The 24,971-nt window shown below is 38.0% G+C and overlaps 1 protein-coding gene and 1 pseudogene across 1 annotated transcript in view; both read right to left on the bottom strand.

The window, feature by feature from the left end:
• Positions 1-3,867: 3,867 nt before the first annotated feature.
• LOC132369693 (palmitoyltransferase ZDHHC4-like) lies at positions 3,868-4,984 on the bottom strand (annotated as a pseudogene).
• A 10,631-nt stretch (positions 4,985-15,615) lies between these two features.
• MMP20 (matrix metallopeptidase 20) overlaps positions 15,616-24,971 on the bottom strand; it is a 44,608-nt gene continuing 35,252 nt past the window's right edge. The window contains 2 exon segments of the mRNA XM_059929887.1: positions 15,616-15,716; positions 16,725-16,828. Coding sequence (XP_059785870.1) covers positions 15,616-15,716; positions 16,725-16,828 — 205 coding nt within the window.

The following is a 24,971-nucleotide window of genomic DNA, read 5'->3' as shown; positions in this document are numbered from 1 at the left end:
AACACTCCCAAACTCATTCTATGAGGCCACCATCACCCTGATACCAAAACCAAAGATACTACAAAAAACAAAATTAAAGACCAATATCACTGATGAATATAGATGTAAAAATCCTCAACAAAATACTAGCAATCAGAATCCAACAGCACATTAAAAGGATCATACACCATGATCCAGTGGGATTTATCCCAGGGGTGCAAGGATTCTTCAATATATGCAAATCAATCAATGTGACACACCATATTAAGAAATTAAAGAATAAAAACCATATGATCGCCTTAATTGATGCAGAAAAAGCTTTTGACAAAATTCAACACCCACTTATGATAAAAACTCTCCAGAAAGTGGGCATAGAGGGAACCTACCTCAACATAATAAAGGCCATATACGACCAACCCATAGCAAACACCATTCTCAATGGTGGAAAACAGAAACCATTTCCTCTAAGATTAGGAACAAGGCAAGGATGTCCACTCTAGCCACTATTATTCAACACAGTTTTGGAAGTCCTAGCCACAGCAATCAGAGAAGGAAAAGAAATAAAGGGAATTCAAATTGGAAAAGAAGAAGTAAAACTGTCACTGTTTGTAGATGACATGTAACTATACATAAAGAATCCTAAAGATGCCACCAGAAAATTACTAGAGTTAATCAATGAATTTGGTAAAGTAGCAGGATACAAAATTAATGCATAGAAATCTCTTGCATTCCTATACTTTAAGGATGAAAAATCTGAAAGACAAATTAAGGAAACACTCTCATTTACCATTGCTACACAAAGAATAAAATACATAGGAAGAAACCTACCTAGGGAGACAAAACACCTTTATGCAGAAAACTATAAGACACTGATGAAAGAAATTAAAGATGATATCAACAGATGGAGAGATATACCATGTTCTTGGATTGGAAGAATCAATATTGTGAAAATGACTATACTACCCAAAGCAATCTACAGATTCAATGCAACCCCTATCAAATTACCAATGGCATTTTTTACAGAACTAGAACAAAAAATTTCACAGTTTGTATGGAAACACAAAAGACCCCAATGGCCAAAGCAATCTTGAGAAAGAAAAACGGAGCTGGAGGAATCAGGCTCCTGGACTTCAGACTATACTATAAAGCTACAGTAATCAAGACAGTGTGGTACAGGCACAAAAACAGAAATATAGATTAGTGGAACAGGATAGAAAGCCCAGAGATAAACCCAAGCACATATGGTCACCTTATCTTTGATAAAAGAGGCAATAATATACAATGGAGAAAAGACAGTCTCTTCAATAAGTGATGCTGTGAAAACTGGACAGCTACATGTAAAAGAATGAAATTAGAACATTCCCTAACAGCATGCACAAAAATAAACTCAAAATGGATTAAAGACCTAAATGTAAGTCCAGACACTATAAAACTCTTAGAGGAAAACATAGGCAGAACACTCTTTGACATAAATCACAGCAAGATCCTTTTGACCCACCTCCTAGAGAAATGGAAATAAAACCAAAAATATACAAATGGGACCTAATGAATCTTAAAAGCTTTTGCACAGCAAAGGAAACTATAAACAAGATGAAAGACAGCCTTCAGAATGGGAGAAAATATTTTCAAATGAATCAATGGACCAAGGATTAATCTCCAAAATATATAAACAAGTCATGCAGCTCAATATCAAAAAAACAAACAACCAATCCAAGAATGGGCAGAAGACATAAATAGACATTTCTCCAAAGAAGACTTAGAGGTGACCAAGAAGCACATGAAAAGCCACTCAACATCACTAATTACTAGAGAAATGCAAATCGAAACTATAGTGAGGTATCACCTCACACCAGTTAGAATGGGCATCATCAGAAAATCTACAAACAACAAATGCTGGGGAGGGTGTGGAGAAAAGGGAACCCTCTTGCACTGTTGGTGGGAATGTAAATTGATACAGCCACTATGGAGAACAGTATGGAGGTTCTTTAAAAAACTAAAAATAGAATTACCATATGATCCAGCAATCCCACTCCTGGGCATATACCCTGAGAAACCATAATTCAAAAAGACACATGCACCCCAATGCTCATTGCAGCACTATTTACAATAGCCAGGACATGGAAACAACCTAAATGCCCAATGACAGACGAATGAATAAAGAAGTAGTGGTACATATATACAATGGAATATTACTCAGCTATAAAAAAGAACGAAATTGGGTCATTTGTAGAGACGTGGATGGATCTAGAGACTGTCATACAGAGTGAAATAAGTCAGAAGGTTAAAAACATGTATCATATATTAATGCATATATGTGGAACCTAGAAAAGTGGTACAGATGAACAGGTTTGCTGTTCAGAAATAGAGACACAGATGTAGAAAACAAATGTATGGATACCTAGGGGGGAAAGCGGTGGGAGTTGGGGGGTTGTGGTGTGAAAAAAAAAGAATTAATTATATAGGACTGAATAAATTGATGTTGGAAACTTTTTTTCATTATTTATTTTAAATTTCAAGAACCATTATGAGGCTTGAAAATGGAGAAAAAAGAGATCACTAAGTGTTCTTTCAGTGGAGTGGTCCTGAGTGTTGTCTAGGTGATCCTCCAGGGATTATTTAGTTGTATTTGATTATTTCACTGTCTGGTTGACTAATCTATTTTATAGCCGTGTAGGGATAGGAACTAAGTTGTAGAAAACTGATAACAATCTAAGTTTTTCCAGTCCACGGTAATGCAAACAGTCTTGTCCATAGAAATGCAAAGAGTCTAAAAAACAAAACAAATGAAGAAACAGTTTCATAGAAACAGAGAATAAACTGGTGATTGCCAGAGAGGAAGGGGAGGGGCTTTGGACCAAATAGGTGCAGGGGAATAAGAGGTACAAAACTTCCAGATAGAAAATAAATGTCAAGGGGATACAATGTACAGCGTATGAATCATAGCCAATAATATTTTAATAACTTTGTATGGTGACAGATGGTTACTAGACTTATCATGGTGATCAATTCATAGTGTATATAAATGTCAAATCACTACGTTATGCACCTGAAACTAATATAATATTATATGTCAACCATACTTCAATTAAAAAAATTAAAAAAAGGAATGCAATGGCATATTGTCTCATAGAGATAAAACTTTTAAATGTAAAATTTATATTTAATTGACCTATAGAATTTTAACCAGTTTTGTGTTTATTAGCAAAATCACTTCAATGTTTCTATTTGCACATATATATTCTCCAAAATCTCTTACTAGTACACTCATTAATTAATTGAATAAACAAATTCTTTGACATATGTTTATTTTATGTTTGTTTGAGAGTCATAATTTTACCTTTTAGAAAATTATAGTTTGGCAGTTTGGGAGGTTACACTGAGAAGCCCAAATGGGCTGTCTTGGCAAAGTATCAAGTAAACCGCATTTCTGGAGAAGTTCACTAATGGTTATATAGCCTGGACACATCCTTTCTTGGCCTCCAGAGTGAATTCCAAGTAACAATAGAATTTTAGCTTTGTTTACTCTGTTTCTCTAGTTTTTCTTCTCTCTCTACTGATTTTCCCATAGTCAATAATATATTCCCAAGTGGTTGCATCAGTGACTGGAAATTTGGTTTTATAGCATAACCATTTGATGATGTTTCTAGATGATGGAGATGAATTCTCTGTTGCATGAGAAACAACAGAGAAACTGATTGGTTAGTCTTTTTTGTTTGTTTTTCTGTTCATCTATATTTTCGTGAGCTCACATCAATTCAGAATTTTGTGCCCCCTGGGAAAGAGGATAATTCTTTAAGATCTAGGCCAGTTTGTTTTTGTATTTCTGTGTTTATTCTCGACTGGGCTGAGGTGTGAGGCTGAATCCATAAGTTCACACTCTTCCCATCCTTATTTCTTCTTTCTTTCATAATGTGCAGCAGCAAGTAGAGAGATCTCTTGAAGGTTACTCCAAAGCCCATGAAAGTGAAAGTTCTGGTAAACCTGGGGCTCTGCTGATGGGGGCCAGGCCATCTAGGAGCAATGTTGGCACCAGGCTCGGTCACCTCTCTACCACTTGTGGTGGCTAAGTACAGACAAAAGCACAGGTAGCTCCCCAGGAGGAAGCTCAGCACCACAACAAACCCCAACAGGAAGACAGTCCTTGGGAAGGTCAGGAACAGGTGCTGAATAAGAAAGACAGTGTCAACAACCTGCAAGTGTCCAAGGTCATCAACATAAGTCTCCAGGTACAAGTCTGACACCACCAACTGGACCAGAAACAGTGCTCTCCACAGCCATGGTGGCAGCTTAGGCTGTCACCATCAAGAGGAAGAAGAGGCAGTACCTGGTATTCCAGGCCCCAATGCAGTTGTTCATCCACACACAGTGATGGTCAAACTGGTGTAAACACCAGTTATACATGCTTCAGTGCTTGGATCACGCTGGTTTCCTTAAATCACACATAGAGCACTTCATGTTCTTTGGGAACATAACTTCATCGAATTCATAAACTTGAAGAAACAGTAATTCGTTTGCTTTTGTTATGGTACTGGGGTTGGTTACACAACTTAGGGCAAAAACAAACAAACAAAACAGGTTTACAACCAGCAGCCGATAAGGCAGAAAAAAAGTAACACAAGAAGAACTCCAGCTCTTGACAAAGGCAAAATATTTCCCAGGTGTATTTGGTATAAACTATCCCTTGCAAGATGAGATGCAGGATAACGAAGGTGTGGTTCCGTGTATGAAAGTGGTAATGAAGCAATCTTAGCATGGGTCTCCAAAGACATTCTGGAATCATACAGGAAAAAGAATCTGTGCTCTTCCTCTGACCAGGCCTTTCAAGCAATGGGTTTTTGAGCAGATGCAGATTGTAACAACACCAATCAGCACCAAAGCCAGGTAGAACAAGAAGAGAACCAGAAAGTCCATCCTGGGGGAGGTGATTCAGGGTCCCCAGCCTACATATATCTTTTGTTTGGATAGTTTTCAGCTGGCAGCTCTGGCATTCCTCCTCCAAACATTCACGGAGAATTCAAACGGCATCTCCTCTTGTGCAGTGGCATCCGCCTGGCACAACAGGTGGCACCCAAAGCTGCAGGACATGGTTCCTCTAAGACAGCGGTCCCTAACCTTTTTGGCACCAGGGACCGGTTTCGAGGAAGACAATTTTTCCACCGACAGTGGGGGAATGGTTCAGGAGGTAATGCGAGTGATGGTTCAGGTGGTGATGTGAGCGATGGGGAGAGGCAGATGAAGCTCCGCTCACTCACCCACTGCTCACCTCCTGCTGTCCGGCCTGTTTCCTAACAGGCCATGGCCTGGTACTGGTCTGCGGCCCAAGGGTTGGGAACCTCTGCTCTAGGAGGCTGGATCTGGCACCAGGATCCTTACATAATCTTAATATGTCCCAAATTCACAGAAAATTAGAAAAGTAGTTTTAATATAGTAAATGTATTATTTTTTAAAATTCTTTTTTACAGATACTATTAACTCAAACATCTTAAGAATTTAAGTTCACATAATAACGGTAAGTCTTTGGCAAATCAGAATGGTTTAATTATCTTGGTTTTATGAATAAAGCTAAGTCTTTTCTCTGATTTATTAGTGTTAAGTATTATACAAGTATACACTTTATTTTATTTTAAAATAAGAAATGAGTTTGTTTTCTCATGAACATACTAGTTAATTTGTACTTTCTCAGTGAGTCCTTCCCTGACTTAGAACACTTTAAGTTAAGAACTACACCTTAACCCCTGACTCCCAATTGCCTGACACTGCCTTACAAGTATTTTTCCCATAGAACTTATCATCTTCTAACATACTATATAATTTAATCACTTATTATGTCTACTGTTTATTGCCTGTCTTTCTCAGGCACATGGGAAGCTCCATGAGGGCAAGAGCTTTTGTTTTGTTTGCTGACATAATTCAAGAGTCAAGTAGATGCTCAATAAATATTTTTGAATAAATTAATGTGGAATTGAGGCTGAATGCCAGCAAAGATGGGAAGTCAGTAACAGGATATATAGTCAGCCTGACCAGTTCCTGAAAAATAACTTCTCTCACTCCTCCCCAGACTAGACACTAGAAAATTACAGAAATAGCAGCAGCCCCTCAGAAATTCTCAGAACCTGTTGTTGAATTTCTGAGGTGTCCCTGAGGGGAGGATCCACTGATCAGGTTGAGATATGAGAGTGGTTGAGTCCGGACTTCCAACACCAAGCTCCCTGTCCTGAGGTGCTTCAATTTCTTCCTGGCCCCTAAACTAGGCAAGAAGGCACAAACTAAGATGAAGGCCCTCATCCCTCCCCCAGCTAGGGACACTGATAATCCATGAAAATATGAGCTCACAGAGCAAATAAGTGAGGCATCCGAGGAGAGAAAGATGTCCAAAAGAAAGTTCATATGCTGAAAACATATATCTGTGAGATAGGCTGGGACCTGGGAACCGGGACCTTTACCAGAGTGTTTGCACCTGGGAAAATGTCTCCTCCAGCAACAGAATACAAAGAAACCTATAAGGGACTAAAAATAATTGCTTGCATGTGAAGTTGGGGCAAATTATGAACAATACGATACAAAAAGGCCAAAACCCAACTGCCACTTCTGAGGTGTCAGGAGCAAAAGCAGGGTACTGTGCCTGATCCCTGCACACAGCACCACCAAGACCACATAGAGAAATATTGAAAGACTCCAGAATCAGATTGCTAGAGTTTTTCATGTGATACACTTTCCGGAACAGCCTTTACTTTCTGTAGTAGTTTGAAGCCTGCTTCAAATATAGTGAAATTTCCGTTCATATGCATGTAACCTATTTAGGTTTCAGGCTTTCAAACTAAATTTGATCTGGCTGAAACTTATTCACATATTTTTGTGACTAGCCTGTAATTAGCAAAGAGCGAGAGTAGGGGGAGAGAGGGAAGGAGAGAGAGATACAGAGAAGGAGATTGATTATGTAGTTGTGTTTATGGGACGTGGAAGTCCTGGCAGTTAAACCTAACCACTTTAGGGAATTAATATTATGAAAATAACAGAACTGAACTTCAGGTTCACTTGTAGGAAGGAAAATCTGAGACTCCTTTCCTCTTTCCTTCTTTCTTGCCACCTTTTCCTTATTTGGGTTTCTGGAGCATGTGTGGTTTGTGCTACTTGCTTGGCAATTAGTTGGCATTGATTTTACTCTCTGTACACATTCATGTACATTTCTAGTCTTACCTGTGTGACCGTGGAAGTAATAATACCTCTCAGGGTTACCACAAGTCTCAAAGCAGATTAGGTATGTAATGATGCTTGAAAAACTATGGTACTAAATATAATTCTGGGATACCAGCCAAGTGATCTGGGGGTTCAGCCAAAGTAGGGTTATAAATCTGTGTACTGGGAACAAACACTGAGGCGAGGGCCTGTTTGCACACACTTGGTTAGGCAGAAGAAGGTGTACATCTCTGGGATTCATCCTAACCCTTGGTATACTGGCCCACTGGAGAGCAAGACTGGCCCTTCTGATATGAGCGCCACTGATGGCTGGACTGAGGTTCCAGGCATAATGGTTGTTTTGAAGATTGACTTGGGTACTGGGGAAGGCCTTGACTGAGTGACTCTGGCTTTCAGGCAAAGACAGAAGAATGTGGTAGAGAACTTGCTAGTCACTTTCTCTGTAAGGTTTGGTAAGATTAAAAATAGAAGTGTTTTCACTTCTATTTCTATTTTCACTTCTATTTTAAGAACAAAATGGCTTTTTTTAAAAAAATCTTGAAACTTCTTTTTTAACCTTTTAAAGAAAGTCCTAGGCTACCAACAACTTTCTTCCAGAAGAGCAATCCTTAAGATTTTGTATTTTCTTTTATGATTTATTCTTTGATTTTTGTACCAAGAAATGTAAATACCAAGGGAGGAAAACCCCACAAAACTTTGAAAACTCTTGTTGAAAATTAAACCATGTTCTTGAAGAGGGGAAGAAGAATGGATTAGTAGACTGAGCACTGGATGTTGATTAAAACACTTGAGATCTTTTTATCTGCTTCCTTATTCTTTTATAATCCGTTTTCCCTGAGTTTCCTATGGGGGAAGGGGGCTCAAACCGTTGTAGATAACAATATAAGGGCTATCTATGACTCCCAAATTTCTAGCTCCAAATTCTTCCTTGAACTCAAGCTTTTATATCTACTACCTAATTGGACATTTTCTCTTGGATGTGTAATAGGCAACTCAAACCCAGCAAAGTCAAAATTTCCCTCTTGATTTCCAGCCCTCATTAACCCATTCTTCCTTTAATCGTCCTCACTTCACCACCTTTCTCCCACTTGCTTAGGCCAAAAACTTTGGAGTCATTCTTGACTCCCCCCCACCCTTTTATTCCCTAAAATCCTGCAGGCACTTCAGGAACAAATCCTGTTGGCTTTACCTGGAAGAATTTCCTCGATCTGACCATTCTTAACATCTTCATTGCTCCTTCCTTGGTCAGCACCGTCATCGTCTCTCCCCTGGCAAATGCCACTGTCTGGTGTCCCTGCACCCACTCATAAGCTTTTACAAGCTCTTTGCCACCTGGCAGCCAGACTGACCCTTTGAAACCTAGCTGAGATCATGTTATGCACCTGCTCAAACCCTTCTCACGTCATTAGCGTGAAGTCGATCTCCACAGGTGGCCTGCAGGTTCTGGGTAGTTTGGCTGGCTTTCTCTCGGACCTCACCTCCTTCTACTTTTCTTCTCCCTCGCTGCCTCCAGCCATACTGGCCTTTCTGCTGTGCCTCAAATGTGCCTGACCCCTTCCTAGCTGAAGGCCTTGCACTTACTGCTTCCTCTACCTGAAACCCAGAGACACCATGTCTCCTTCCTCCCCTCACTCACATCTTTGCATAAATTTCCCTGACTCAGCATATCCTTTCCCTACACATGCTTTTATAAAATGGCACTCCAACACCCTTTATCCCCTTCCCTGCTTTGTTTATTTTTCACATCATTTTTAATGTCTTTAATTGCATCTAGATTTATTTATTCATTTGAATATTGACTGTCTCTCCAATTAGAATGTAAGCTCCTTGAGGGCAGAAGTTTACACTTGAAAGCAGCTGGACCTAGACTGGTACCCACATAAAGTAAACACTTAATAAATATTTTTTCATGCATTAAGAATGAGTACTGAGGGGGATGGTGGGACGGCTAGGGCCTTCAAAAAAGGCTGAATTATTTGTGGAGATAAAACTGTTTTAGGGAAGGGGTGAAGTCTTTCAAAATAAATGGTCAAAAATTTATTAACTTCCAGAAATTGTCAGTTCATACATGCAAATATGCCTAAAGTTTAGTCAAGTGACACACTACAATTGTTGGGCAGCCTGCGATTCATGTGGAATATGCTCTAATAGGACTTTTGACATCCCATCCGCTACCGAGGCAGCTGTGAACACCCAACCTCAAAAGCTCACATTATTTACACTGCATTACAGGCCTGGGCTTTTCCAAGAACAAACAAATTGCTAACTATTTACACAGACTTGCTTTTTTTCCCCCACTGCAGATGAGCTAAAATGGGTTTGAATGTTACATTTCTCAACTGGTCTTTTGCAACAGTTTTTTTCATCCTCCTGTCCTTATCTTTTCTGATCCCTCCCTCTACTCTTGTAGGAACAACATGCTGCATTGTGCAGCAAAGGTTTAATATTATCCCCAACCATTTAAAATGATATATTGAATGAAAGGAAAGTATGTTGGATTAAGATTAATGGAGAAGAGATTAACACGAGGATATGTGCATTAGAAGCATCTTCTTTTGGACTCCAAAGTCACTCACTAATTTCCTACTCTAACTTATTTACCAGCAGGCTTCCCAATTCTGCTCTATTTCAATTCCAAGAGTCTAAGTGCTGAAAGCAAGGCAGAGATTATGGCATTTTGAGTATAATAGGATGCCTTTTAGTCTTGCCATGTTGACAAGCCACTTGGGGATGGGAATGAGACCAAAGACAGGCTCAGCAGATGGAAGATAGTCAGAAGATGCTGTTTAGGCCTACTCAGGCCTGCAGGAGAGAGACACAGAGAATCTTTTGGCCTAGACTTTTCTATGATCCATTATGGGAGTCTAAAACTCCAACCTGTTGACAAACATTATGCATTTCCTCTCAAATGGTACTTTGCTGGGTAATTTGGCTATAAATATTCACAAAAAACCTTCAATATCATTGTACATATAAATGAAAGCACTTGAAGACCCTGTGATATGTTTTAAACATATCACACAGAATTCCAAATAAAAAACGGTAGTTCGTTTGTGATCTACCACGTGAAATGGAAGTCCAAGGTGTTTCCAAAGAAACATTTGAAAAAGAACAGAGGACCTAGAAAGGTGGGTCTGCCATTTCACACCAGGCTAACTGGAAGAGAGCTTGGTCCAGCCACAGAAAATTTAAGGTTGAGCTGTTAGGGAAGCTCCTCACCTAGGTGACTCCATTTGTCCTTCAGTAGCCTTTCTGGTACTTTCCAAATAGTTATCACTGAGGTTAATAGGACAATACACAGAGGTCATCAGAAAGCAAACTCTGTTCTGCTTCCTCTTGATCTCAAAAGAAGCAGTCAAACCACACTTTGTTCAAAACTGTTATTTAACCGAATATTTTTGCACTGTTATTCTGAAAACAAGTGAGGAGCATATGTTATAAATTACTTCTGCACAAAATTCCTCTTTCAGATGAGCATATAAATGCTCTGACTGAGTTCTGACACAAACAAAATCACTATTTCTTGTGTTTTAGAGAGATTATATCTTTCCAAAATACATACAACTATATCTGGAAGCCAGTTCTCTTACTCAACAAAGGAATAAGGATTTGTAAGAATTACTTTCGGGGAATGGAGGTTAACCACAGTCAGCATATTTGATTGTTGATTTAATTTGGAATTTGGAAAAGAAAAATTTCAGGTCACTGGTTATCAATCCTTGTGGTACTATAGCTCAGCTATCTTAAGGGATATACACAAATTCTCCAAAGCATCTCAAAACAAAATTAATTCTAATTGCTTCAAAACCAACAATTATAGAGCCCTTATAAGGTACCAGGGACTATCTAGAGTTCTACATATTTTGACTCATATATTTAAGCCTCTAAATATCCCTAGGAGGTAAGAACTATTCTTACTGTAATTTTACAAAGGAGGAAACTAAGACAGAAATTAGGGAACTTGACCAACCTCACAAGGCTAAAAATAGCAGATCTGGGGTTTGAATTCAGTCAGGCCTCAGAGCACATGCTTTTTGCATCCAGTAACATTCATTTATTTAGTGAAGTGTTTACAGTGGACATGCCCCTCGGCTAGCCCTGGACGTAAGGAGGACATCTGGCTGGTTGTGCTCGGCACCAGATGCCTTCAGGCTGATGTTTCATTGCTATGGGGTCTCTGTCACAGCTGACCAGATTGCACAGCCTGCACAGATAATTGCACCACCTTGATCTCCTTGCTTATTATTTAAAACAAATAAAAGGTTTATTGAGATATAATTCACATACCGTACAATTCTGCCATTTAAGGTGTACAATCTAATGGCTTTCAGTTATTCACAGATCACCTTTAGCGTGTCATCCATCACCATTAGCATGTCATACCCATTAGTAGTCACAGCTGACCCATCCCTCCAGCTCCTGACAAGCAGTAATCAGCTTTCTGCATCTATGGCTTTTCCTATTCTGAACATCTCATATAAATACGATCATACAATATGTGGCCTTTTGTGTTTAACTTCTTTCACTTAGTGTAATGTTGTCACATTTCATTCATGTTGTAGCATGTATTAGTCCTTTTCTAAATTGCCAAATAATGTTCCAATATGTGAATTTACCAGATTTAAAAAAAATCCATTCCTCATTTGATGGCCATGTTTCTACTTGTTGGCTATTATGAATAATGTTGCTGTGAACCTTTGTGTGTACTTTTTTGTGTGGACATATGTTTTGATTTATCACAGGTATATACCTAGGAGTGCAATTGCTGGGTTATGTGGTAACTCTATGTTTGGTGTTTTGAGGAGATGCCAGACTGTTTTCCCTCCTTGCTTATTGATACTAAGAAGTTTTCCTCAGCTGACTGTTTTTACAAAAGTGACTTTTCTTACTCTGTAGAGTCAGTTGACATTGGAAAGCAGGGATGCCAGATTTTGTCTTCAACAGTCAAAGGTTCAACATCTGGTTGGCTGTAAATAGCCACTTTCAGTAACAGAAACCAAATGGAAAGTTTAGAGGAATCTTGAGTAACTGCCCATCCTTCTTTTTATTCAACATTTTATTTTTTAAAAATATTTTTCTACTTCTTATATTTTATTTTTAAATTTTATTTATTTTATTATTATTATTATTTTTGGCTGCGTTGGGTCTTCGTTGCTGTGCGTGGGTTTTCTCTAGTTGCTGTGAGCTGGGGCTACTCTTTGTTGTGGTGTGTGGCTTCTCACTGCAGTGGCTTCTCTTGTTGTGGAGCACAGGCTTTAGGCATGTAGGCTTCAGTAGCTGTGGCACGTGAGCTCAGTAGTTGTGGCTTGCTGGTTCTGGAGCACAGGCTCAGTAGCTATGGGGCATGGGCTTAGTTGCTCCGCGGCATGTGGGATCTTCCCGGACCAGGGCTCGAACCCGTGTCCCCTGCATTGGCAGGTGGACTCTTAACCACTGCGCCACTAGGGAAGTCCCCAGTCCCTTCTTAATATTGTCTTTTTAGTGAGTGTATGAAACAAATTTAATAAATGATGGTAATAATTATAGCTAATATCAGTTGAACACTGTAGATGTTCCAGTCTATGAAATATGTTAAATGCATTTTATCATCTAATTGTAGAAGTACTGAAAACTTTTTTTAATTGAAATATAGTTGATTTACAATGTTGTGTTAGTTTCTGGTGTGCAGCAAAGTGGTTCAGTTATATGTATACATATATATATGTTCTTTTTCATATTCTTTTCTGTCATGGTTTATTACAAAATATTGAATTTAGTTCCCTGTGTTATACAGTAAGTTCTTGTTGTTTTCTATTTTATATATAGTTGTTTGTGTATGCTAATCCCAAACTCCTAACTTATCCCTCCCCTCCCTTTCCCCTTTGGTAACTATAAGTTTGTTTTCTATGTCTGTGAGTCTGTTTCTGTTTTGTAAATAAGTTCATTTGTATCATTATTTTTGATTCCACATGTAAGTGACATCATATGGTATTTGTCTTTCTCTTTCTGGCTTACTTCACTTAGTATGATAATCTCTAGGTCATTCCATATTGCTGCAAATGACATGATTTCATTCTTTTTATGGTTGAGTAGTATTCCATTGTATATATATACCACATCTTCTTTATCCATTTTTATGTTGATGGACATTTACTTTGCTTCTATGTCTCAGCTATTGTGAATAGTGCTGCTATGAACATTGGGGTGCATGTATCTTTTCAAATTAGAGTTTTCTCCAGATACATACCCAGGAGTGGGATTGCTGGATCATATAGCAACTCTATTTAGTTTTTTGAGGAACCTCCATACTGTTTTCCATAGTGGCCGCACCAATTTACATTCCACCAACAATGTAGGAGGGTTCCCTTTTCTCCACACCCTCTCCAGCATTTATTATTTGTAGACTTTTTAATGATGGCCATTCTGACCGGTGTGAGTGATACCTCATTGTAGTTTTGATTTGCATTTCTCTAATAATTAATGAAGTTGAGCATTTTTCATGTTCTTTTTGGCCATCTGTAGGTCTTCTTTGGAGAAATGTCTATTTATGTCTTCTGCCCATTTTTTGATTGGGTTGTTTGTTTTTTGTTATTGAGATGTATGAGCTGTTTGTATATTTTGGAAATTAAGCCCTTGTCAGTCTCATTGTTTGCAAATATTTTCCCCCAGTCTGTAGGTTGTCTTTTTGTTTTATTTATGGTTTTCTTTGCTGTGCAAAAGGTTATAAGTTTGATTAAATCCCATTTGTTTATTTTTGCTTTTACTTCTATTGCTTTGGGAGACTGACTTAAGAAAACGTTGCTATGATTTATGTTAGAGAATATTTTGCCTATGTTCTCTTCTATGAGTTTTATGGTGTCATGTCTTATATTTAAATCTTGAAGCCATTTTGAGTTTATTTTTGTGTAGGGTGTGAGGGAGTGTTCTAACTTCATTGATTTACATGTGGCTGTCCAGCTTTCCCAGCACCACTTGCTGAAGAGACTGTCTTTTCTCCATTGTATATTTTTGCCTCCTTTGTCAAAGATTAATTGACTGTAGGTGTGTGGGTTTATTTCTGGGCTCTCTTTTCTGTTCCATTGAACCATACATCTATTTTGTGCCAATACCATGATTCCTGTAGCTTTGTAGTATTTTCTGAAGTTTGGGAGGGTTATGTTTCCAGTTTTGTTCTTTTTCCTCAGGATTGCTTTGGCAATTCTGTGTCTTTTATGGTTCCATATAAATTTTAGCATTATTTGTTCTAGTTCTGTGAAAAATGTCATGGGCAATTTGATAGGGATAGTGTTATATCTGTAGATTGCTTTGGGTAGTATGGCCATTTTAACAATATTAATTTTTCCAATCTAAGAACATGGGATATCTTTCTATTTCTTTGAATCATCTTCAATTTCCTTTATCAATGTTTTATAGTAGAACTACTTAAATGTAAGATTAAAAAAAAAATAGGAATGACAGACAGCTGTATTTTATCTGTACTAATGACTAGGTAGGAAAAAAAGGTTTAGCTTGAAGTGAGAAAAACTAAAACAAAAGACAAACTTCCCTAAATGGAAAGCTGTTCAGAAGAGACCCACTTAGATGGGTTAAATATAGTTTCATTGAGGGCATTTTATTTTTGGGAAGAAGGAAAAAGAGTGAATTATGAGTATTTTTTCTGGGTCTGAATACTCATGATACTATATCAAGGTTTGAGTTTTCTATAGGTACACAGAATTTGTTGCCAAAGTGTGATAGAAGCTAGTAAACACTGATGAAAGAGAAATAAGGAACTATTCTTATACAACATTTTTATTGGCTTTGTTAAAAGTCTTCCTGTTGCAAAGTGCCTACCTCTTACCTAGTATGAAAATCCATTTGAGTAGGTTTGCCCATTGTAACCTACTTCAAAGACCAGTGAGCACACATAGAGTCAAACAAACAAACACACACAAAAACAATGAGAAACAAAACTTATACAGTATGTTGTCTGTGATATGTTTAAAGTAAAGGTGGATACATTTATATTCATCATAACAAATGTTAAGGCCAAAAAAGCCACTGCTTGTAAAGAATTATTATAATTTGTATAGTAATGCTATTTCCTATTAAAAGAATTATAATACATGTCAGGGAGTCCACAAGTAGGCTTCTTCCTGGAAATAAAAACCAAACTTATCAATTTGCCTCAGTGTAATAGGTAAGAAAAAAATGATGGATGTCTAACTGAAGAGTGCATTGTGTTGATTCTGATTTTGTGTAAAGTTGACCATATAGGAATTTTCCATTTGGATTAAAATTCTGAATCCAAAACTAAGAAACAGTTTAGAAGCATACTTATTTTCAACAAATTCTAAATTACCCTTAGAATTGAAGGCCATGGGAAGAATACATAACCAGAGTTCTGATTTAGTCCTTAGGATCCGGTTACCAGCTGCTCTCGGTCATCTTCATTCCTTAGGAAAGACTAGACTTTTCTATTTAACAACCAATCCAGGAACTAGATTTCAGCGCACTAACCACCTCTTCCTTCTCTGTATCATACTTGTATGCTTTGGGTCCTGAAAAGAAGTAAATGTAGCCTAAAAGAGACAAAGTTGAAATTATGGTTACTGAAAATGACTTGCAAATTTATAAATGGGATTGTCTTGTAGTTGTAACTTTCTTGAGGTAGCACCAAAGGGGGACTGAGAACGTGTCAGGTGACAGTTAGCTAATCCTCTGCACAGCTCTCTCTGAGCCCTAGAACTTGACACCCCTAACACGTCGATCATCTCTCATCTCTCTGTTCACGCCAGAGGTGCTTTTTGCTTCTACTCAGGCTGTTCCCCTCCAGGAAATCCAGCCCCCGCTGTTTTCTTTCCCTAGTCAAATCACTAGCCATTCTTTAAAACCCAGCTGAAGTCCCACCATGAAATCTACAGCACCTGATGCCTGTTTTGATCTTTTCTTCCTCAGATCACCTCTTGCAATTATTGTGAAGACTACCACACAATTCAATACTAAATTATAGATTGTCTTGTTTTCTAGTAATTTCATCTGTGTTGGATGGAGGGTCATTTCCCAAAGAGAATAACCATTCCACAAGTGCAGAGACCATATCAAACTGTCTTTGTGTTTCTGAACAGTGTCCAGCTCTGTGCTATGTGCTCAAGAAGAATGTTTTGACTGATTCAAAAGATCCAATTAAACTTATTCAACCCAGTTCAATTCAATTCAACTTTCCCAGCTATGTGTTGAATTTCAGGAGTTGGGTGATGGTGTGGGGAAAGGCACTGGGAAGGTTGAGAGTATGTGCATTTTAAAGATGAAAAAGGTAATTTTGACTGGACGGCCTTTATGATGTAGCTGACTAATGCACTGAAGCTATACTTTTAAAACTTTCCATTTGTAAGGAAAGAACCATAATGACAGACTTTTTATACCCTTTCTGGTGGTTAATCTTGTTAGCTAAATTTATAAGGGACTCAGGGACAAAAAAATAAGAACCAAGGACTCCCATTTGAAAACCCATCTTCTTCTATGTTAAAGCAGAGACCAGATTTCTTGTTACAATTTCTACAAAGAAACTTTTCGGTGGAAACACTTACCATTTAACTCCACAGCAGCATCTGTTTGGCCATTAACTCCTGAAAATTCTTCTTCAGTATTCTTTGGATAGTCTTTTTCCATTTTCCTTTTTCGTTCATCATAGCTGGAAGAAATATTATTTCATAAATATATAAACAAGAAGTATTTATTGATTGTAGAGGACACTGTGCTAGTCAGGCATATTTAGCCAGGGCTGATTTATGATTTACTTTAGATCTCTCTCTGTCTCTCTGTCTCTGTCTCTTTCAAACACACACACACACACACACATACACATATTCTGCCATTTCTCTCCCAGTTTCCAGAGATTCTGGGAACACTAGTTTGGGAGTCATTTGTTCTAAACATTCTCTTTAAAAAATTGCCAGATATATTGTTTAGAAGTAGTTATATTGTTTAGAATTATAGGATCATATTTCTATAATTAAAAAAATACTGCCTTTCAATGGGAACTCTACATATATTTTTAGTGCTTTATTTACTGTTGCAATTTCTGTCTCTCTTATGTTCTGTATGTATGAATTTCTTGGCTTACCAAACAGTTGAAAGCCCTTCACAGAGGCTTTCATTAATGAGCTTCTTGCTGTGTACCCATAGAGGAGGGATTGAACAAATAATGCACAGTGAATGAATAAATAAATGTGTGAATGCTCAGTAGATAAAGACAAGAAATGAGAAAATCTGGAATAATGGAGACTTTGCCTTTTAAATTGTTTTAATTGAATTAAATTGTTTTGTTTACTAGAAAGATTATACAACTGACCAAAGAGTAGATTAGGTTTTTTTTTTTTTCTGAATCCACAACTACCATGCAATTATAACTCTGAAGATTGGTTAATACATCTCTTTGTGATCTAAATTACCCCTTGTAGAAAAGACTGTGACTTGTATGAATCAGTATGACTTGTATGAGTTCAGCATGTAGGCAGGGCAGACTCTTTTCCCTTCAAGAAGATTTCATTTAAAGTGTGAGAAAGTCCCTTCTTCATTAGCATAGAGCCCCCAATGCGGACATTCCCAAGGTGGACACACCACTCCTTTCCCACCCAAAGGTCAATTTCTCCTGTGACTGGGCCACTGAGAGTTTCCTGCAGCAGCAGATCACATCCACCTTCTCCTGAAATGTGCCTTTCATGTGACTATGACTGCACAGGCCAGGGGACAGATCTTTCATGATACTGAGCAGATCAAACGTTGGGAAAGAAGTATTCAGGCTGAAACTGACTAGTGGGCTGAGCTGCTTTATGGGGTGTTGAGGATAGGAGTGGAAGCTAAATCCTAGAAGTATCAATAGGAGTCCAAACTCCCTTTCCAGGAGAGCTATTAGAATCTTCCAAGTAGGCCAAGGGGAAAAACCAAGCTATATGAGTTACTGTAAGCACAAATAAACATGGAAGACATTTACCATATTTTGTTGTCATCAGAAGTGCCAATAAAGAGTGGGGACAGGACACCTGTATGATATTAGAAGGAGTGGTTGCAAGGTATCTGGACTGTAATGAGGGAAAGACTGGAGAGAAAGAACAGACAGGCATATTGCCTCTCCCATGGCTTGGACTTTTTTGTTCACTTTGTTCCAGTGTCTGAAATCTAGAGTCAGACACTGAAAGTATAGATTGTTTACATATTAATCTTTGTTCACTAGGTTTTCTTCTCTCAATTCCCTGAGGCAGCTGTACTGGGAAAATGGATGCTTTGAGTGAAGGGAGTGAGGAAGATAATTCTAAAGCTTAAAATATTTGGGGAGAGGGATGCAAAAGGAAGAACAAAGAAGTGGCCAGGAGACATTTGGTGTCTGTAGATATAGAGGGAAATGTGGTGGGGGGATGCCAGAGAACATGACATTTTGAATTCTTTGCTTAATGTTGACCCCTAAGCTCAGGGAAAATGGTGAAATGCCTTTCATGTCTTTATCCTCTTTTGTCTGCTCTGAATAGAGGATTAGAAGCTGAGCTATTATAATTAGAGCTATGCCTTACCTTTGTGTTCATTAAACATTTATGAGTGATTTTGAGAACTTAATCACAATTTATATTGTTTTATGGCAAAATGTGTTCTCAGTTCCAAACAAGTGACTGACTAAAGAATATCTATAGGGAAACCTATTACAAGTTGGGATCTGCTTGTATTATATTTAAATTGGATTGAGAAATCTGGAAAGTATGAAAGGAGAGAGTAAAGATCTTTTCTGAGACTAGAAAAACCGTTTAAATAATACAGGAATAAGTTTTAAAGAGAAAATGATGACTATTAATCCAATAGAAAGATCTGAAAAAGAAATCTTTCTCTTTTTATCTGTCTGCTTAGTTTGCTAAGGTGGGTGATGGTGACATCTAAAATCTTATATATATATGTTCAGAGGATAATGGAGGTAATAATATTATATGTAAATAAAATTTCAGAAGAAATTTTAGAGACGCAATGTTTGGCTGAGAATTTTAATTTTCAATTGCATTTATAAAAACGTAGGCAAAAATTTTGGCAAAACTGTGAAATCATTTTTTATTTCCTCCATCCCTTCTACCACTTGTGTATTTAATAGTCCCTCTCCCTTTCTGCCAACCCCCTATCTGCCTTCTTGCCTCTTATCCTATAACAGCTTTCCAAAGAGTATTACTCTCAATAAAATCTATCTCAAAGTATCAGTCTGACACATAAGTCACCATTTTAAGATTAGCTGATAACATGTATATTTCATTTGGATCTTTTACGTAGACACTGTGTAGATGGGCCTACATAATTAACATAGGGTTACCTACTTTTCATTTTACCAAGTAAGAACATTACCATCAACCCTCAAAATAAAAATTACCACCTATTTTCATTATCATTTCACAAAGAAAAGAAACTTTAATACTAAAAAAGGCAGAAAGGACATAATCTCAGAATAAAAGATGGTTCTTGCCAATAATACTGACCCAGATCACACCCCCCAGTGTTTATTATATTGTGCTATTTTTATTTTTCTGTGGACTGCTGAAAACTTTGTGATGATCTAGCCCTTGGTTTTTGGACAGATATTTGAGGATTTCTGTTATAGAGCAAAGAGTGTACAGTCAGATGATTCTGGGTTTGAGTTCTGACTCTGTTACCTGCTGGCTTTGTGATCAGGAGAAAGTGCTCTGAGCTCTGAGCCCTGGTTTCCTTATCTGCAATACAGTAGTCATGAGGATGAGAGAAATCACACACACACACACACACACACACACACACACACACACACACACGTGCCTGGTACATGTCAACGTGAAGGTCTGGCCCAAGCTATAAGACTTTGTAGTTTATTTTGGTCCCAAGAACCAATAACTGACTGGCTAGTATGACGTTTAGTGAATGTTGCCATTTGGTCTGGGATCCTAAGTCACCAAAGAGTTTAGTCTTTACCTAATTTTTAAAACATACTTCATTAGGATAACATGCAATAGTAGGCAAGGTTGAGAAGAGGAGAAAGGAGGGCTAGAGAATGTTGGAGGTAGTCCAGAGACCTCAGCAGGAAAGGGGTTAGGAGGTCTACTAGTATGTTGAGGATTTGGCTGCGGGTAAAAGAAAATAAAATTATATGACAGGATGAGAATTATGGGCATGGGTATTTTAATTGACAGTAAATAAATAAATCAATGGTGAAGAGAATAAAAGGTGACTATGTATGGTAGATGGGACGGATCTCTGGATTTGGATTCAGAGGGCATAAAATATAGCCTCAGATGGACTATTTTTAGCTGTGTGACCTTGATCTAATCACTTAATCTCTTAGATGCAATGTTTTCAACTATGAAATCGAGGTAGCAATACCTACTTCTCAAGATTGTTGAGAAGGCAGGTGGGAAAATGAGAGAATATGAGAAAATACTCAGTGTGATTCCTAACACATAATAAACCATCAATATTTGAATACTAAGAAAATATTTATTGTAAATATACTAGATACCTGCTAAAATCATTGCATACGTCTTCTCATTACTGAGGTCTTGTTTGTGAAACCTAAATACCAACTAAAAATGATTGACCAGTAACTATGTTTATTTCCTTTAAGGGTATTTGTTTCATCATTTAATTTTGATCAATAGGTATAGATATTAACTAAATCATTACTGACAGTGACACTTTACTAGCGATATTGCCATAGATATCTGATGTGGTTTTTCACATATATTACCTTACTCTCTACCTTTGTAATCTAAGAATTTGGGGACTATATTGGTAAAGTACTTGCATATTGTTTAATTGTATGCTCAGACCTCAGATTTGTTAGGAATTTCTGGTGTTTTCATTGTGATGATTTCTAACTTATGTCAATGGCAAAACTTAACTCCATTCTGCCCTCTTTGAAGTACTCAATAGGGAGTTCAGTCTGCTAAAAGATGCTTAAAGAAAATGTGAGAAAGGATGACAAAAAGAGGAATTTATTGATAAGTATTTATGGTATATGTTTCAGGAAGTTTCTTCAAGGAGACCTTTTTAGTGAAATCTAGTGGAATTTCTAGTGGAATCCCCTTTGAAGTTAATAATCCACTTCTAGCCAGGAATCACATGGCTTTCATGGAGGAAGGGACCTTTGTGATCCCACTAGAGAGGGCAGGAGGGAGAGTGGTCAGGAATGAAGAGAAGGGAGAAGAGTAAGAAGCTGCAATGTACCATCCTAGATAAGGGTCAGGAACCAGTTTCCCATGAGGAAAGTGACTGTGAGAAAATTCTGGAACAAAGAATTAATAACAATGTTGAAAAGTATTGATGGTCTCAATTACTATCTTATTGTATGATGAAATGCAAATTTATATCTCCAGCCTGAATTCTCTGAATTCAAGACCTGTATTTCCAACTGCCTTCCAGACATTTCCATTCTTCAGTCTCACTAGCATTTCAAACTACATATGTACAAACTGGAATTCTTGTTTATTCCTTTAATTTTGCTTTACTTCTTAATTTTATTCTTTCCCTATTGAATGGCCTTAGCTTCCTTGTAAAAAATCAACCGAGCATAGATATATGGGTTTATTTCTGGACTGTCAATTTTATTCCATTTACCTATATGCCTATTCTCATGTTAGTATCACATTCTCATGATTACTTTTGCTTTCTAGTAAGTTTTGAGATTGAGAAGTCTGAGCTCTCCAACTTTGTTCTTCTTTTTCAAAATATTTTGGCTATTCTGGGTCTTATGAGTTTCCATATAGATTTTAAGATCAGCTTGTCAGTTTCCCTGAAGAAACTGGTGATATTCTGATAGGGATTGTGTTGAGTCTGCAGATCAATTTGGGGAGAAACTGCCATCTTAAAAACATGAAGCCTGACCCATGAACATAAGATATCTTTCCACTTAGATCTTGTTTAGTTTCTTTCAACAATGTTTTGTAGTTTTCAGATTACAAGTTTTCTACTTGTTCTGTTAAAATTTATTTCTTAGTATGTTTTTCTTCTTGATGCTATTGTAAGAGGAATTGTTATCTTAATTTCATTTTTGCATTGTTCATTGAAGTGTATAGAAATACAATAGATTTTTTTCATATTGAACACATACTCTGCAAACTTGATGAACTCATTTATTAGTTATAACAGCTTTTTTTTTTTTGAGGATTCTTTAGGCTTTTCTTTTATTTATTTATTTTTTTTTTTTCTTTTTTTTTTTTTTTTTTTCCACCTCCCAGCTAGCCTAGCCTCCCTCACTACCCTCCAACCCACAGCTGTTGCCCTCTGTGAGCCCAGAAGCTCAGCTCCCATTCAGTGGGGGGGGGGGGGGGTGAGGGAAGCTAGTGCAGGGCAATTCTAACATAAAGTAGTAGAAATGAAGCATCCTGGCTGCCTAAGACTCCTGTCACTTACAAGTCCTGCTCCACTCTGCAAAATACTCCTTATTGTCAGATTAGTTTTTCCCTTCTCAGTTGGTAAAATCTCTACCTTTACAATAATCTTCAAGAATCACTTTAGGGGCTTCCCTGCTGGCGCAGTGGTTAAGAATCCGCCTGCCGATGCAGGGGACACGGGTTTGAGCCCTGGGCCGGGAAGATCCCACATGCCGCGGAGCAACTAAGCCCGTGAGCCACAACTACTGAAGCCTGCGCACCTAGAGCCCGTGCTCCGCAACAAGAGCAGCCACTGCCATGAGAAGCCCGTGCACCGCAACGAAGAGTAGCCCCCGCTCAACGCAACTAGAGAAAAGCCTGCACGCAGCAACGAAGACCCAACGCAGCCAAAAATAAATAAATAAATAAAATAAATTTATTAAAAAAAAAAAAAAGAATCACTTTAGGCAGAAGTGTTAACCTTTGGGAAGTCCTAGAGCTCTCTGAAATTCTGAAGAAATTTGTGGACTTTTTCCCTAAGAAAAATCAGCACATGCATGAAATCTTGCATGAAATTTTAAGGGGTTCACAGGCCCTCTTTCCCGTTTAAGAAACCCTGCCTACTCAAAATTACATCTGGCACAGAGTTGATGCTCAGTCATTTGCTGAATGACTGAACAAATCAGTTTGTATCCTAAGAGGAAAAGGGAACCAAGCACCATGAACTGGATACAAATTATCTTTTCACAACAGCACCAGTGAGGTATGTATTACCAAACCCATTTTACAGTTTGAGAAACCGAGGACCAGAAAGAGTAAGCAAGTTGCTTAGGGTCATATAGCAAGGTCAAGATTTTAATCCATGTCTACCTTAAGGTGGTTGCTTTGTGCAGGTCAATCCCTCAATACTTCTCTAATGGACTGTCATTCAAGCGATTCTCAAAGTTCTACAAAAGGGCAAAGTAAAGCTTCTCTCCTAATCTCCTTCGTGGACAACTGAAATAACAACTTAAAATCGTATTCTCTGGCCTGGGGATTGCCCTCCTAGTTGGGGCTCCAGAATTGTGAAAATTCAAATCCCACAATACAACAGCAAAACTTTTAACTACAATCACATTTGCATAGAGCTTCATGGTTTACAAAACCCAGATTGGGTGTAATTATCCCATTTCACAAATTAAAAAATAGATATGAAAGTGTGGCCTAATAAGTGGCAAAGGTGGAATACTTCCCCCAAATTTCTTGGTCTTAGTTCTTCCCCAGGTCGGACCAGGGAGACTTCCCCTTCCCACGAGCTTGCTCAATGACAGCCAGCGAGGAGGCCAGGAAGAAGGCAGCAAGGAAGCAAAGTCCTGTCACTTCAGACCCTCGAGGGGGGCCGAATCCCCGCAGCAGGAAGGCCAGGTTCCCAGGCCCCATTCCACCCTTACTCCCTTCCTCGGTTCCGCTCGGATCCTCCCCATCCGTATCCCAACCCTTCAGAAGACCAGGCCAGTCCCTCTCCTTCCCCCACCACCTCCCAGGGAGACCCCGGGCTCCGCAGCTCACCGTGGTGGGGCACCGCTCCCTCCGCCTCTTTAGGCTTTTCTATGTAAAAGATTATATGACATACAAAATAAAGATAATTTTACTTTCTTTACAATCTTTTCTATCATTAAATTTTTATATCATTCATTCTTGCTTAATTGCCCCTCTAGAACCTCCAGTAAAATGTTGAACAGAAGTGGTGAGAATGGAAATTTTTGTCTTGTTCCTGATATTAGGGGGAAAGCATCCAATCATTCACCACTGAGTATGATATCAGCTGTGGGTTTTCATAGATGCCTTCTATCAGATTGAAAAATTTCCTTCTATTCCTAGTTTGCTGAATGTTTTTATCATGCAATGGTGTTTGATTTTGTCAAATGCTTTTTCTACATCTATTGAGATGATCATATGGTTTTTAATTTTTTTATTCTATTGGTATGGTGTATTATATTACTTGATTTTCAGATGTTAAACCAACCTTGCATTCCTGGGAAAAAAATTCCCCCTTGGTCATGGTGTGTAATTCTTTTTATATGTTTCTGGATTTGGTTTGCTAGTATTTTTGGAGGATTTTTGCATCCACATTCACAATATATTAGTGTGAAGTTTCATTTTCTTGTGATGCCTTTGTCTGGTTTCCATATAAGGGCAATGCTGGCCTCATACAATAAATTGGGAAGTATTCCTTCCTCTTCTATTTTTTGGAGGGGTTTGTGAAAAATTGGCAATAATTCTTTAAATGTTTTGGTAGAATTCACCAGTGAAACATGTAGGCCTAGGTTTTTCTTTGTGGATAATTTTTAAAATTATGAATTAAATATCTTCACTGGTTATAGGTGTATTCAGGCTGTTTATTTCTTCTTGACTCAGTTTCATCTGTATCTTTCTAGGAATTTGTCTGTTTCATCCAAATTTTCTAATTTATTGACACATAATTGT

The sequence above is a fragment of the Balaenoptera ricei genome, chromosome 8 (genome assembly GCF_028023285.1).
Source record: "Balaenoptera ricei isolate mBalRic1 chromosome 8, mBalRic1.hap2, whole genome shotgun sequence".
In the NCBI taxonomy this organism is placed as follows: domain Eukaryota; kingdom Metazoa; phylum Chordata; class Mammalia; order Artiodactyla; family Balaenopteridae; genus Balaenoptera; species Balaenoptera ricei.
This window is presented reverse-complemented; position numbering and strand designations above follow the sequence as displayed.